Source organism: Eretmochelys imbricata, chromosome 11 (genome assembly GCF_965152235.1).
Source record: "Eretmochelys imbricata isolate rEreImb1 chromosome 11, rEreImb1.hap1, whole genome shotgun sequence".
NCBI classification, from domain to species: Eukaryota; Metazoa; Chordata; order Testudines; family Cheloniidae; genus Eretmochelys; species Eretmochelys imbricata.
This window is the reverse complement of record NC_135582.1, coordinates 56,683,917-56,699,076: the sequence shown is the minus strand read 5'-3', so window position 1 is coordinate 56,699,076 and position 15,160 is coordinate 56,683,917. Positions and strand designations below refer to the sequence as shown.

The window sequence follows — 15,160 nt, the reverse complement described above, 5'->3', positions numbered from 1 at the left end:
GGGGGATGGCCGGGGAGGGTGCAGGGCAAAGGCCTGAGGGCGGGGGGGGGGGGGGGATGGCCGGGGAGGGTGCAGGGCAAAGGCCTGAGGGCGGGGGGGGGGGGGATGGCCGGGGAGGGTGCAGGGCAAAGGCCTGAGGGCGGGGGGGGGGGGATGGCCGGGGAGGGTGCAGGGCAAAGGCCTGAGGGCGGGGGGGGGGGATGGCCGGGGAGGGTGCAGGGCAAAGGCCTGAGGGCGGGGGGGGGGGGATGGCCGGGGAGGGTGCAGGGCAAAGGCCTGAGGGCGGGGGGGGGGGATGGCCGGGGAGGGTGCAGGGCAATGGCCTGGGGGGGGGGGGATGGCCGGGGAGGGTGCAGGGCAATGGGCTGTGGGGATGAGGCGGGGGAGAGTCCGCTGCACTCCCAGCAGCAGATAGGGCACAGACAGGGGATGCCCAGCAGGGTATAAAAAGCAATGTAGACAGTGAAACAGCTTAGGCGAATAGAGTGCCTTATGTTCCTAAGTCCCCTGGGTGTTTAGCTTACACACATTACTACATGCTCAAGCAGTGCCTATCACATCTACACTGCTGTTTTTGGCAGTGTTGTGTCCCTGCTGCCAGAGCATTTCCATGCCAGACTGACAGTTCCCAGCTGTGGAGAAAGGCGCTGTCAGTGGGAAACTGTTGGAGCCTTCCCCCAATGCCAGCGCCTTTCCCCATTACTGTACCTCCCTGCTGTCAGAGCCTTTCACTTTGGTGTGTAGATATGTGCTGCAGTGACAAGTGTGGGCGTAGCCTGACTTCTGCCGTGGCATGTAGCTACGCATGTAGTGCCTGTGCTCTGTGTGCCAGCATAAGTGTGGACATTGTTAATCCATGAAACATTTTGTTCACTTTCAGCTTAATTTATGATAATGAGATACATGTGAGAAATTACTGTTATTTGATACTGGTAAGATATGACTCTTGTACATTGCCATGTTTCTGGAAAGACAAGGGAAATGCTTGGTGAGTGGAGCCCAACACCATAAGGAAGGGCAATTCCTTTTGCAGAGTGGGTAGGTGTCTGGCTCTGAAGAGAATCTTGGTCTCCCTGGCAAGAATGCTGGTTCCCACACTGCAAAGTCGGGAGGGGGTTAAAATTGGAGAAAATGAGAATTATACTCCAGGTTCCCTTGGGAACATGAAGGCCAAGCATTTTTCATTCCCATAATGGGATAAATATAATTTTGTACGCATACAAAGGTTTTGTTTTGATTCATTATTCATGGCTGTAGCTTTTAAGGTGTTTCTAGATTTGCTAGCAGGAGTTGTTTTATTTTATAAACATGCTATTTTTGTAGACTAAAAACTGTCCCTCTTACTTTATAGGCAATTTTTGTTTAGTTAATGAAAAGAAACTTAGATTATGTTGGAAATTTGGAACATCTGATCTTTTCTATTTCTTTATGTATTTTCATGATACAAGAAGCAACGCCTTCAAACATTATTGAAGTGCTCTTTTCATTTCTTCATTTATTTGTGTATTTTCCACTATATCCCAACTACAGTAAATAGGAGAGCCATTGCTGTGGGCCATTGAAATTGCTGTTCCACACAAAAATACTTTGTTCCCCCAGAGGAGGCCTTACTGGTCAGGAGAGCATTTTAATCCAAATTTCTCACAGGTATAACAGATTGTTTCAAGAAACTATTAATTGTAACATCTAACTATGTAGGGGTTTCAGCATTGCATTTAATTTTAGACAAAGGAGGCAAGCTTTTAAAAGCATTCATGATGTTTGTTTACAATTTTGTTCACTTGGATAGTCACACCTCATTTTTTTGTGAGATGTTGGGAACCGTATAATCTTATTCCAGTGTACTTCGATACAAGCAGTATTCTTCAAGAGACTTCAGTCAAAACTAATGTAGGACAACAGTGAACAGTCAGAATATTGAGTTCACTTTACACTGGTGCGAACAGAAGTTTCTTATAATCAATGTTGGTGCCTGTTTTAATGGAATAATATAGCATCTGTTCCATCAGCAATGCAAAAAGCCAGAAACCCATAGTCTAAATGCCAGTAATTATAAATACAGGTGGAACAGTAAAATTAAATAAGTAGTTGTACTGCAAACCTTTTAGCTAATTTTAATGTCTGTAGGATGGAGAAAGTGTACCTACTGAGGAAAATACATATGACCCAGATGCTCCATCTACATCTGGAAAAGGATCTGGTAAATCCCAGAGTTGCAATGAAACAGAAGGTACGTGTCAGTATGGTGGCTTAACTGTAGAAATGTAAAAATCAAAGTATTTTGTTGCTGAAACCATGTGTTCTTTGATAGGTAACTGTCAAGGCTGATTCCCCACTCTGGCACTTTTAGTGCAGAAGGTCGGGGCCCGCAAGGGTTCTAAAAATTACTACTGGCCACTCCAGGCTTGTATTAAACTCCCAAGGTTACAGCTTCTCTCTGACCTTGGATGGGTAGATGCTGCCACTACCCAAATGCAAAACTCCCTTTTTACTCAGGAAGGTGCACTTGGGAATTCCTCCGTGTGGGGTACTCTCAAGCCCTTTCATGCCCCCCTCTGGGGAAGAGCTGAGAAAGAAAACAAAGGAAATCAGCTGTTTCCACCAGCTAATTAAACAACATGTGCACAAACCTGTTAGGACACAAAAAACGCAATCTTGTTCTTAAAAAGAGTAAATGTTATTAAAAACAAAAAGAAAGAAAATACATCTGGAACTTAGGCTATTGCTAGATTTAAAAAAAGCAAATATAATAAGTATCAAGAATGGTTTTCTTGAGATCCAGCTTAAAGGTTACAAGCAAAACAAAAGCATCTGGGGTTAGCACAGAGGAGTCCACAAACCCATAAGAAAAAAAGAGGTAAACCTAATCGTATCTTTCTAGACATTTTCTGATCTACTTACATATCTGGTGTTTCAAATTGAGTAGTTTTAGGTATGATCTGTGATTTCCATACCTGGTTCACAGCTTTTTACAGCATAGCTTCAGCCCTGTTTTGCTCTATCCCCTCTCTCCTGAGAACAACAGACAGCCAAAAGGGAAGTCTTGTTTCAATTTTAAAAAGTTCTCGCCTTCCCATTGGCCCTTTTGGCCAGGTGCCCACTCACTTCCCTTTACCTATGCATGCAGTCAGACTTTTTAACCCTTTACAGGTAAAGCAAGTAGAGAACAGCTACTAACAGGGATTTTACAGCTAACTGGCTGGCTGGGTGTCCATAAAAGGTAGCTCCCCCCACCCCCTTCATTTATCACAGTGACTTTTAAAAACAGTTTACAGTTTGCACAATTAGAGAATGTAAGTATGAAATGGTTGTTCTCCATCATATCCAGGCTTGCCATTGCACCGGTGGGTGCCCTGTATCTCCAAGAGGCAGGCTCAGTCAATCATGGGGTGGAATTAGGGGAATTATGGGGGTATCAGCAACAACAATTGCAATTCCATCTGCATGACCAGCAGTATTTTAGACCTGCCTTAAACACCAACACACACTGATTCATCAGGATGTGTTATAAATCTGTTCTGATTCTCTTCAACCAGGAGAAACGACAGATGGGGTCAGTAAATCCGTCCATCGGGTCTTCGCTTCCATGCTTGGGGAAAATGAAGATGAGGAGGAGGAAGAAGAGGAAGAGGAGGAGGAAGATGAAGAAACCCCTGAGCAACCCACAGCAGGAGATGTTTTTGTATTGGAGATGGTGCTTAATCGAGAGACCAAAAAAATGATGAAAGCAAGTATTTGCATTTTAAAATCTTCATGTAGTCTGCATGATACCACTGAAGCACAGTGAATAAATGTTGTCTGTAGCATCATTTTAGAGACATGATGCTAATATTTGAAAACTTAACTGAAAATGTTATACATGATGTCTCCTGATCCCTTTTAACTGTTTGATTTGTTTACATGTCTGTATATTTTAAAAGATTCATGCTGGTCCCTGAGTCAGTTTGTTGACTGCGCTTTATATAAGCTTCCTTCGGCTGTCATTGAGATCTGTCATGCTTGGGTTTTGAGCTCCATGTGCACTTACTATCCTCAAGTTTTGGTTTAACTGAACTGTTTTTGTTGCAGTAAGATTTCACCTAAGTCACAAATTCAGCTGAAGAGTCCTCCTCTTTTATCCCGGTGTGGGGCTGCTCATATAAGGGCACTTGGTTAAAGAATAGGGGAGTAATTTTTAGTTTTTCTATAATTAGATTTTAAACTTTTATAAATGGATGTGGGATTACACGGCAAGCTACCAAAATTAGTTCTGACAGTTTTATTAGTTGTAGTTCAGTGCTACTGAAACAAATTTTAAATAGTTTATATTTAACAAAAATTACAGATGTGATTGATTCCTCTTGAATTTGGGCATAATAGAATAGGGCTGGCATTTGAGCAGTCCAAAAATAATTGGACAATTGACCAGTCAAATATTGTCAAGTAAAGCCAAAAATGGTCAAATATTTTAGAGCACTAATTTATTAGAATAGTTACAAAAAAAGAGCTTTCGTGAGCCACAGCTCATGCTCAAATAAATTGGTTAGTCTCTAAGGTGCCACAAGTACTCCTTTACTTTTTGCGAATACAGGCTAACACGGCTGTTACTCTGAAACCTACAAAAAAAGAGGAAGGCTTTAGAATCTTAAGTGGGCTTACCCTTAGATGCTTATGCCTAATTACAACCAAGTTACTTAACTGACTTATTTTAACTCCGGAAAATGCAAAACACAATGAAATGTGGTGGTAATAATAAAAGAAAGAATGACACCATGATGTAATCTAAAAGGTAGGCCACCGCCTACATCAGGGCATTCTTGCTAGAATATTTGACAATGTTTGACCCTGGTGAAATAATAAGCAGTCAATTTGATATTGTTTGACTGGTCAGCTGATCAGTTTGCCAAACCTATTATGGTATATTGATATTTGTTTCTGTTATAATCTTTCAATTTAGGAGAAAAGGCCTCGCAGTAAACTTCCTCGAGCTCTGAGAGGACTCATGGGAGAAGCCAACATTAGGTTTGCTCGAGGGGAACATGAGGAAGCTATACTGATGTGCATGGAAATCATAAGACAAGGTACTTCAATATTTCATGGGAGTGTGTGAGACTTAAATCTTATTCCTTTTGATGGCTGGTATATTAATCTGGAATTTATAGTATTCATCAAGGAAACTGTAAAAATTAACTGTGTTGCTTCATTTAATATCAAATACTATAGCATAAGGAACTGGTCTATTTGTAAATGGTCAAATCATTAATTTGGTATTAGGAATACTCTTAGCTCATCTTTAAGCATTCTCTCTCTCGTTGTTGTTGTTGTTGTTGTTTTGTTGTTTGTAAAAAGAAATTAAGACCCTGATCCTGCAAAGACTTATGCCCTTGCTTAGCTTTAAGTACTTAAGTGCCATTGACTTTGCAGAATTGGGGTCTAAATGGGTTGTAGAAATAGTTTGCTGTATGGATAAAATACTATGTAAGATTTAGTCAATTTGTTTAATTACACATAAGATGAACTTGGAGATTGTCTGAAAGTTTCTTTGTTTCAACAAATTAATTAAATATTTCATATACTTCTACTGTGCATTATTTGCAGAATCCTAAATTATTTTATTTCAGGTTGGGTAATGAGTATTTTTGTCTTTAATAGCTCCTCTTGCTTATGAGCCATTTTCTACTCTTGCCATGATCTATGAAGACCAAGGTGATATGGAGAAATCATTGCAATTTGAGTTGATTGCAGCTCATTTAAACCCTAGTGACACTGAGGAGTGGGTTAGACTGGCAGAAATGTCACTAGAGCAGGACAATATTAAACAGGCCATATTTTGCTATTCAAAAGGTAATGTAATGACTATTTTACTATTCCTTTGTACTTGTGGTAATTTTATTTGATAATGTAATGATAATCATTTGATTTGCTTTAGCTATCCCATTCCGTTTTCTGTTCACTGAGACTGTGGTAACATTGTTTAAAACTGATTTGATCTTTGTGTATAGGCATGTCTCATTCTACGAGGTCTGAGAGTTTTTCCTTTTTATTAAAAGTGTGTGGGAACATTAAAAGTCTATGGATGATTGAGCAACCCCCTTTGCTGTGTTTGGGAGAAGATAAACATCATAAATGTATATATTTGAAAGCATTACATTAGTAGCTAATGTACATACTAGAGAAGTCTATTGGATTTGGAGTATTATAGGAGATCTTTCCTCAGGCTGCAAATATTGTTTTCTGTACTATTTTTCTTATCTTCTAAGATGATACTGACACTTGTCACAGGTTTTATCATGTATGATTCAGGTGGATAGTCAAGCAAGCATAGTGAGCCCAGACTTGCATTTTTCTAAGCTATGTACAGTACTGACTACTTGTGGTTATTGTCGTAGCTCTGAAGTATGACCCTACCAATGTGCGTTATCTGTGGGAGAGATCAAGCTTGTATGAGCAGATGGGAGACCATAAAATGGCAATGGATGGCTATAGACGTATCTTAAATCTTCTGTCCCCTTTTGATGGAGAACGCTTTATGCAGTTGGCCAGGGACATGGCGAAGTAAGTTCTTTTGCCAGTAGCATGACTTGATTTTCCAAGATTGAAAGAAATCTGATTAATTTAAGCTTATTCCCTTTGCCCTTTAGAAAAATCATTGGGAATTTCTTCTTGTGACTTCTACAGCCTTTAAAATAATGCTCTTTCTGCAGAACCTAGTTAGTTCAGGAGCCATGCCTGAAATCAGGAACTGAAGCAGTTTCTGGACAGTATTACATATCCAATAATTCGTGCTGAAATCAACTGTTTGATTTATTCAGCAAGTCAGTTACTGCTTTGTGTGCCTCAGTTTTCTCATCTGCAAAACAGGCTGAGAATAACTTATTTCATCTCACAGAGGCCCAGCGAGGCTAATTCTTTAATAATTTAAAGCCCTTTGAGATCCATGGACGGGAGGTGGTATATGTATGCAAATTAGTGTTGTAACAATATTAGAGTTTCAACTGAGAGTACCTTAATACAATAAAGCCTGCTAACTTGGTTATGGGGTACGGGGGAAGGGGTGAGGGAGAGAGAGAGAAGGCAAGAGAAAGCGATTTATTGGGTTTTTAAAAAGTTAACATGTAAGAGAAAAACTAATGATAAAAATCAGTTAGTCAAATGGTAAAAAATAATCACAAGGTTGAAAAATCTGTTTTTTTACTTAAAAAAATCCTGACTTGCTCTAATAAAAATCCTCATAAGGAGGAGAAGACAAATAAAAGGGACACGGGAACGTGTTAAAAATCCATACAATTTTTTGGGTGAATCTTAGTTGACTAATTTTCATAATATGCGTAGCATTGAAAATTATCACTAATATCTCATACCCATATTTTTATAGGAGTTACTATGAAGCCAATGATGTCACCTCTGCTATTGAGATAATGGAGGAAGCCTTTACTAAACATCAGAGCCTCATCTCCATGGAAGATATTAATATAGCAGCTGAACTGTATATCTCCAACAAACAGTATGACAAAGCTATGGCGGTATGACAATGAAATGCTTTTGTGTCAGGTTTAACCGTTCTGTGCCCTTTAGAAGGACAGATTTTATCTTGAAGATTTTGAGCAATATAGTTTTTCCAGTTTTGTGATAGTTCAGCAAGTCTAATACTTTAATATTCATTACTCCAGTCTGTCAGTAAATTAGCATTGAAATCAAGTTTGATTTATTCGGTAAGAGGCAACAGAAGATTTGTATGTTGTTTCTTGGGGAAGATTTTAAAAATGTGATTTTCTTCTCCTTAGATGTATTGATCTGGGTAACCTGATGAAGCCAATCAGTCACGATCCGTGTGTCTGTGACACATCAGCACAGATCATTCATAGTTTAGGGCAAGAAGGGAACATTAGATCATCTTTATGACCTATAATACATTACAGGCCATTACACCCAGTTGTTCTTTTGTTGAGTCCAATAAGTTATGCTTTAGTCAAAGACACCCAGTTTCAATCTGAAGACCTCACAACTTGAAGAATACACCACACCCCTCAATATTTTTTCAAATGGTTAATCACTCACTGTTAAAAATTTATTTCTAATTTGAATATGTTAGGTTTCAGCTTCATGCCATTGGTTCTTGTTATGCCTTTCCCCACTTGATGAAAGAGCCTGTTAGTAGCTGTAATTTTTTTCCCATGAAAATTAAACACTGTATTTAAACACTGTAATCAAGGCATCTCTTCTTTTGGTAAGCTAAACAGTTTGAGCGCTTCTCTGTCTCTGACTGGTAAGGCATTTTCTCCAGCCCTTCAGTCATTTTTTTGGCTCTTTTCTTCAACTTCTCTGGTTTTTCAAGATTCTTTTTAAAATGTGGAAACCAGAATTGTATACATTATACCAGTATCAGTCTCACCTATGCCATATGCAGAGGTGAAATCACCTTCCTGCTCACTACTTCTCTATGGAAGTCTAAATATTTTAAATCAAGACATTAACATATGGTCTATTAACATATGGTCCAGACTCTGGGGGGAAAAAAAATTGAAAAACCCTATATTAACTCTTTTTTGCATGGGTTACTCCAGCAATGACCATGTTGTGAAGCTGTTTACCTAGAACAGTTATTTTATGTTGATTTTATTGTTTCTAACAGGACATGAATTGCTCTTCCATTTTTAGGTTATTACGGATTTTTCAGGAATTGTAGTTTCAAAGAAAGTGACTGAACAAGGCCCTTCTGAGGAGAATAAAGGTAACTGGCAAACAAGCAGCTAGTACGATGCCATGTATACCAGTATCTCCCTTGTAGTGCATGTTCTTTTGAGCTATTCAATACTTCTAGATTTTTCTTGAAAAGTTCTTCATTGTTGTAGGTGACACATGGTCTATTAAACTTTTTATAGTAAATTAATTTTGCTCATGAAAGCCAGTTGGCCACTTTGATGTGGTGACTCATTAAACCCATGGGCTGCTGTCTAGGTTATAATATAATAGGTGGCTAGTTAAATTGCTAAAACTCCCACTGAGGTTTTCAGATCAGATGATTTACTTTTCTTAGATAAATAGCTTTTGAAAAACACTAATTTAATAGCATCTTGACTCAAATATCTGTCTTTATACTAAATGAGATAAAACTAATTATATTCTTTTTAAACCCTACCTGTGCAATTACAGATTCAAGTCTTTTGGTTTATGCAGATATATAAATACTAGTTTGGGATCATAAATTTGCTTCCACATGAAAGCCATTGCTTGGTTTTGAAAATGTTTGTCTGCTGTGCTTTTAAGTGGTTTATCAAGCTGAAAAATTATTTTTTTTTTAAATAAATTAAAAAACTAGCTCAGGCCAGTAGTATTTGTCTGTGGCTGACCAGTTGGTTTAGCAGTGAAGTCCAAACCCAGTGCAAATATAAGACCTAGTCCTGCGCTCCTTTTTCAGGCAAAACTCCTGAAAAATCTTCTCACTACTAAACATAAATGAGGAGCAAAACTATTACGAATCAAAAAATAAATGCAGTTTATTATGTCATGCCAAATCACATAGTTATTAGGACAAACCTATACAATCCACTAGAAGCTTAATTTCCCTTTTTCCTTTCTCAACTTTTTAAAGCCCTTGTCACTGTGCCATCTTTTACAAAGAGGCTTGTAACTACTTTTCAGTAATTAACAAAAAGCTACTAATCAAATGTAGACACCAAATTAAATAGTTTTGGATTCACTGAAAACTGCTAAAGAGTTTAATCTGATTTTTGTTTCCTGTCAGACATGAAAGATGTAGTGGCTGTTGTGGAAATTCAGGAGAGTCAAGTGGCAGTGATCGACTACCAAGATTTTCCAGCTGAGGCCAGCGCTGTTTGTAAGCAATTTAATTCTGAATCTAGTGTAAAGGTGTAACCTGATCATGGTCAGTATTCAGCTTTTGAAAGTCTGGGCAACAGTGAAGGTTTCTGACAGCACGGATGTTGGATTTAGTCTAGAAAAGATTCTTGATCTGCCTTTCTTCCTTGGTTGAAAATTACTGCCTCCTACCCAGTCCACCTTCAGATTTTAAAAACACCCAGTTTCCAGAAATTATCCACTTTGAAACTGCTGTTTTATCATGATTTTAAAACATTTATCAGCAACTGAATAATGATAATGATTATACTTGGCATGTATATAGTGCTTTATTTGTTCAAAGAAATGTAAACATTGACTAATCCTCACAACTGTTACTTATAGGTCCTGGAAGTGTGTATTGTTAGTGGTTGTGTATTAGAAGTGAAATGGAGTTGATTGTAAACCTGAGGAGTCTGTGAATGTGTTTGGGGTTCATGTTGACTGATGGTGAGGCATGTTAGGTTGGTTCAGATTTGGTGAGTTCCTTGACATTTAGTGATTGATTGCGTTTACAGGAAGTACATTTGAGCAACCATAAACCCAAATTAATGAACTTTCAGTGTGGGATTTCTATACGATTTAGTAGTTAGTTAACAAGAGTAACCTCTTTGACATGTACAGCATACTTGCCATTCTCTCTCAATTATACCTACAAAGCCTGCAATAAGGAGAGTTCTGTAGGTATGTGCTATGTGTGTTACAAAATGCAGAAAGAGTCAGTCCCTGTTCTTATAGGGCTTATGGTCTAATGTGAAAAAGTAGCATATGCGGGACTACAGTTCATGTAATAGTAAAGGAGCTGGGGACACTAAGTAGGTCAGTATAGGAAGGCTTTGTGAATGAAGAGAGTTTGAAGGAGGAGAGGGAGGGCACTAAGGACTCTGTGGTGCTGAGTATATCCTGCAAGGTTCAGAGCACCTTCAACTACTGCTGAAGTCAGTAAAAATTGATGGCACTTTGCAGGATCAGATGCTTAGGTCACAGGGAGTAGGAAGTTGGTTCAAACATCAGGGTAAGCAAGAAAGAAATGAATCAGTTAGGGCCTGATCTAACACTCATTGAATCAATAGAAAGATTTCCATTGACTTTTGAGGAGCTGAATCAGGACCGGAGAAGTGTAACAGGCAAGAGGATATAATAGAAAGGTGTTGAGGATGTGGTGTCATTGTTAAAAGCTGTGGTTTCAGAACTAAGTGTTGTCTTTTGTAGCTGAAGATAAAGTTAGCTGCTCTATACCTGATGGAGTTCCAATTGACATCACAGTAAAACTAATGGTGTGCCTGGTTCACCTGAACATTCTGGAGCCACTCAGTGTAAGTAAAAACTAATACATAGATAAATATGGGGTAATTTTGGTTAATCATGTAATGCGTCGTTTTCACTTTCTCATGAGCAAGGACTTCCATTTGCCACTGTGTTTTTTACTGTTCATTTTCTAAAAATGGCCACAAAGCTAGGAAGGTCATCACAACAGCACTACAGGAGGCTTGTAGGATGGATTTTAAAAATCATAATTATAGTATAGACTCAAGCCTTCTCACGCACCATCCTGATGGAGATCTTTACAAGGGTGTTTGGATGTGAAGTTTTCCTTTTCTCTATCACAGCCAAAATAAGATTGTTCTTTTAGGAACCTATCCTGAAATTCTAATCTCATTTTTTCCCTTTGAAATCACATAAAAATGAAGGGTTCAAGTTTCAGGATGGACCACTTATGCATATTGTTTCAGATGTTGAATAGAAAATGTAAATATTCCATTGCCCTCTCCAATATAAAGTGGGTTAGTACAGTAATTGTATATGTGTGTGGCTTGTCTTAGTATTTCATTTTTACTTGTTTTTTATTTTTTGGGGGGAAAAGCCTCTTTTGACTACTCTAGTGGAGCAAAATCCAGAGGATATGGGGGACTTGTACCTGGATGTTGCAGAGGCGTTTTTGGATGTTGGAGAATACAATTCAGCACTACCACTCTTGAGTGCCTTAGTTTGTTCTGAAAGATATAACTTGGCAGTAGTTTGGCTCCGGCATGCAGGTAAGCAGTATTGCAATGTTGTTAACACTTCTGACTGAAGAGTAGAAACTCATTTCCATATGATGCTAATAACATTCTGGTGACATTAGTGCTGTAAAGGCCTGAAACTGATAGGTGCTTTTGCACTGACCACCATCATCTCCTGTTGACCTCTTAGGCCATTAGCTAAGAATGTCTGAACATCGGATAGAGAGTTCATATGATAAATTGTCGTAAGTGTCTACCATGCTGTAGTTACGATTAGAGTGTATCACATTTATCCTTGTGGTGGAAGGTTTTCTTTTATGGCGGTCCTCTTCAAGTGTATCCAAAAATGTTCAGATTGATTGAAACAATTTCAACATAAATATTTAGTCTTAGCAATGAAGACCATTGTTCAACTTTCTGTTTGTGGTGATTGCTGAAACATGGTTTTGTGTTTTTTCTCTTAAGATTCTGCAGATTAAATGACACTGTTATTCCTCAGGCACAAGATACTGTATTGTGTGTTACTATTTTAGTAATATGTGCTCAGTGTAGTTCATTTGTAGAGCACAACAAAAGCCTGTGTGTGATACAGAACTAGTCTAGTTTGTATGAAAATAGGCACAGTCTCACTTCTGTCATATAAGTGTATTGTATTTGTTGGTATTTATTTCTAGAGTGTCTAAAAGCCTTGGGATATATGGAGCGTGCTGCAGAGAGCTATGCGAAAGTTGTTGATCTTGCCCCGTTGCATTTGGATGCAAGAATTTCACTTTCTACACTTCAGCAGCAGCTGGGCCGGCCTGAGAAAGCTTTGGAGGCTCTGGAACCAATGTATGATCCAGATACTTTGGCACAAGATGCTAATGCTGCCCAGCAGGTAGGTGAAATGTTATATAATGTGATTTTTTTCTTCTTCTGTGTCTTGACTCTCTTGTCCACAGTTTTGGTGTACATAATTCTGTTATGGCAAGAATGTATTGCTAAATGCATTTCTTTGGTAAATTTCCTCCATGGCATTTGGAGTGATTTTGTATACTCTGTAAAGAAACATTGTCATTTTAAGGCTGGTAAAAGATGCCAGCTTGGCAATACTGGAGACTGTGGTCTCTCTATCTACAGCACAGGTCACAGTGGGGGGTTGTGGTGAAACATTCTCTACTGTGCTCCAGAGGGACCACTGCTAGGGTCAAGAGGGTATCTCGCTCTACATGTCTATTAATCCCAACTCCCAGTATCTAAATTCTGACTCTGATTTTTGTGTGCTGTATGACCACCTGTCCAATAGGAACTGGACTAAAGACCAGTCACTTCACATCAGCTGTCCAGCAGAATCAGATGTTAACTTTTGTCTACTACTGATCTGATTGTAAGTGTGACATAGTTGATAGGTTCTGTATCCCATTTCCAATAGCTCCTCCATCAAATAAGAGCTATATAGATTTTCTTCTAAATTTAAGTGATGAAACAAAACAACTATTATCTGAGGGAAGTTTTGATTTTCCCGTGCTGTCATTAAGATTTTAATACAGTTTTCTAAATATTGTTGTTTTCTTTTTTGGTACTAATACTATACTAGCAGCCAGAAAAGTAATGTTTATAAAAACACTAAGTGTAGGTAGTGGTAGTTTATGACTTAATTAACTCTGCTCAATGTTATCTAGGAATTAAAGTTACTGCTCCATCGTTCAACGCTGTTGTATTCTCAAGGCAAAATGTACGGTTACGTGGACACTTTACTTACCATGCTAGCAATGCTATTAAAGGTAAGTTAATTCTTGTAGCCAAGCTTTACTGGATGGGACAGACATGTCCTGTTTAAGCCAAAGGATAAAAGTACTCAAAAGTATTAGAAATCTATAGAAATAATTGTAAACTGATGTCTTATATATGAAATATCATAGTTTAATATGCCTTATCATCATCTGGTGTACCTGAGTCTTTCAGAGGTGCTCCCATCAAAGCCACTAGGTACCTTTTCAGAATTAGGCCATTAATTTGTAATCAAAATAATGCTCTATTCTGTAAAAGGAGAACTTCTATTGTATGCGTTAAACTACTGATATGCCTTCTTTACAGATACTGCCTATTTGTACATGACCTGTTTTTATTTGTATTTTCTCACAAGTGTCTGCATATGTTATGTTAAATGAAATACACACTGGGGTCTTTACTGGACGATTTCAAGATTGTTTCAGGTTCTGTATTATTCCTGACTATGCACAGAACAATCAGAACATAGAATCACTTTTTAATGTTTGTGGTAGATAGTATTGTGTTTCGCGTATAGCTACCGTAAATTACACAGGCCACATAAATAAGATGATTTAAAGTTAAATTATTTAAATAACTATCCTTTTACATTCTTGTTGTCCATATCATAACAAAAACTATTTTTAGGTAGAATTTACTTAGTTTGCAAGTTGTTGTTGCTTTTTGTTTGTTTGAGTTTTGTTATATTCAGAGTTCCATTTTCCCAAAATTGTTACAGTTTGGGGTCACAGTCACTGTACCAATTGGTTAGTTGACTGTCCACCTGTTTCTAAAATCTTGATACTGGTAGCATGGTATCTTTTTTATAATGTCTCTATGAAAGAAGTTTTGACTCGGTTATAGACAGAAGTCTACCAACCTTTATAAAAATTCAGCTCCTCTGGAGAGCTTTTATCCTTCTCTTTTGGTTAACTCAGTCTAAACAGGAACATGAAACAATGCTAAATACAGTCTTAGTGTTTGTGAACAATAGTCAAATATGCTTCTACTTATTATGGCATAACTGATCTGAAAACAATTTTTGAACATAGCTAGAGAAGATGTATTGGCAACAGGATGTATTTGTATAATCAGAAACTTAGAATTGTTGTCCTTCATGATTGTTTCCAGGTAGCAATGAATAGAGCTCAGGTGTGTTTGATATCTAGTTCCAAATCCGGGGAGAGACATCTTTACCTTATGAAGGTGTCTAGGGATAAAATTTCAGACAATGATGACCAAGAGACTGCAAACTGTGATGCAAAAGGTAACAGACTTTTAAAAAAATAAATCATTTTAATTTCCTACATACCAAAAAATCCTGTAATTATGTTACACTCCAAATCCTTATTCAAATGTACATGACTTTATTATATCTGTTTCACCCCCATGCTTTATTCATACAGTGCCTAATTTACACCCTGATCCTACAGTCTTTTTACTCAGATGAATAGTCTGATTTCAAGCCAAGGAAATGACTTTCATCAGTAAGGACTACTTGAATGAGTAAAGATTGCAAAGTCGTGTTGTTAATATGAAAGAGAGTATATTAATGAATGAGCTACTTCCAT

General features: G+C 38.1%; 1 protein-coding gene across 2 annotated transcripts in view; it reads left to right on the top strand.

The window, feature by feature from the left end:
• The window catches only part of GTF3C3 (general transcription factor IIIC subunit 3), a 31,368-nt gene that overhangs the window by 1,743 nt on the left and 14,465 nt on the right, over positions 1 to 15,160 (top strand). The window contains exons 2-14 of one of the 2 annotated variants that reach the window (XR_013347557.1): positions 2,128 to 2,230; positions 3,537 to 3,727; positions 4,937 to 5,060; positions 5,632 to 5,823; positions 6,369 to 6,534; positions 7,355 to 7,502; positions 8,638 to 8,710; positions 9,725 to 9,817; positions 11,050 to 11,153; positions 11,702 to 11,873; positions 12,515 to 12,717; positions 13,126 to 13,206; positions 13,502 to 13,565. Coding sequence is in view for 1 of the 2 variants with exons in the window: in XM_077830499.1 (XP_077686625.1) it covers positions 2,128 to 2,230; positions 3,537 to 3,727; positions 4,937 to 5,060; positions 5,632 to 5,823; positions 6,369 to 6,534; positions 7,355 to 7,502; positions 8,638 to 8,710; positions 9,725 to 9,817; positions 11,050 to 11,153; positions 11,702 to 11,873; positions 12,515 to 12,717; positions 13,502 to 13,603; positions 14,721 to 14,856 (1,807 nt within the window). In the remaining variant the exon portion in view is untranslated. Of the gene's footprint in view, positions 1 to 2,127; positions 2,231 to 3,536; positions 3,728 to 4,936; positions 5,061 to 5,631; positions 5,824 to 6,368; positions 6,535 to 7,354; positions 7,503 to 8,637; positions 8,711 to 9,724; positions 9,818 to 11,049; positions 11,154 to 11,701; positions 11,874 to 12,514; positions 12,718 to 13,125; positions 13,207 to 13,501; positions 13,604 to 14,720; positions 14,857 to 15,160 lie in introns of those variants that run through there. The other variant, XM_077830499.1, reaches the window with a different exon arrangement.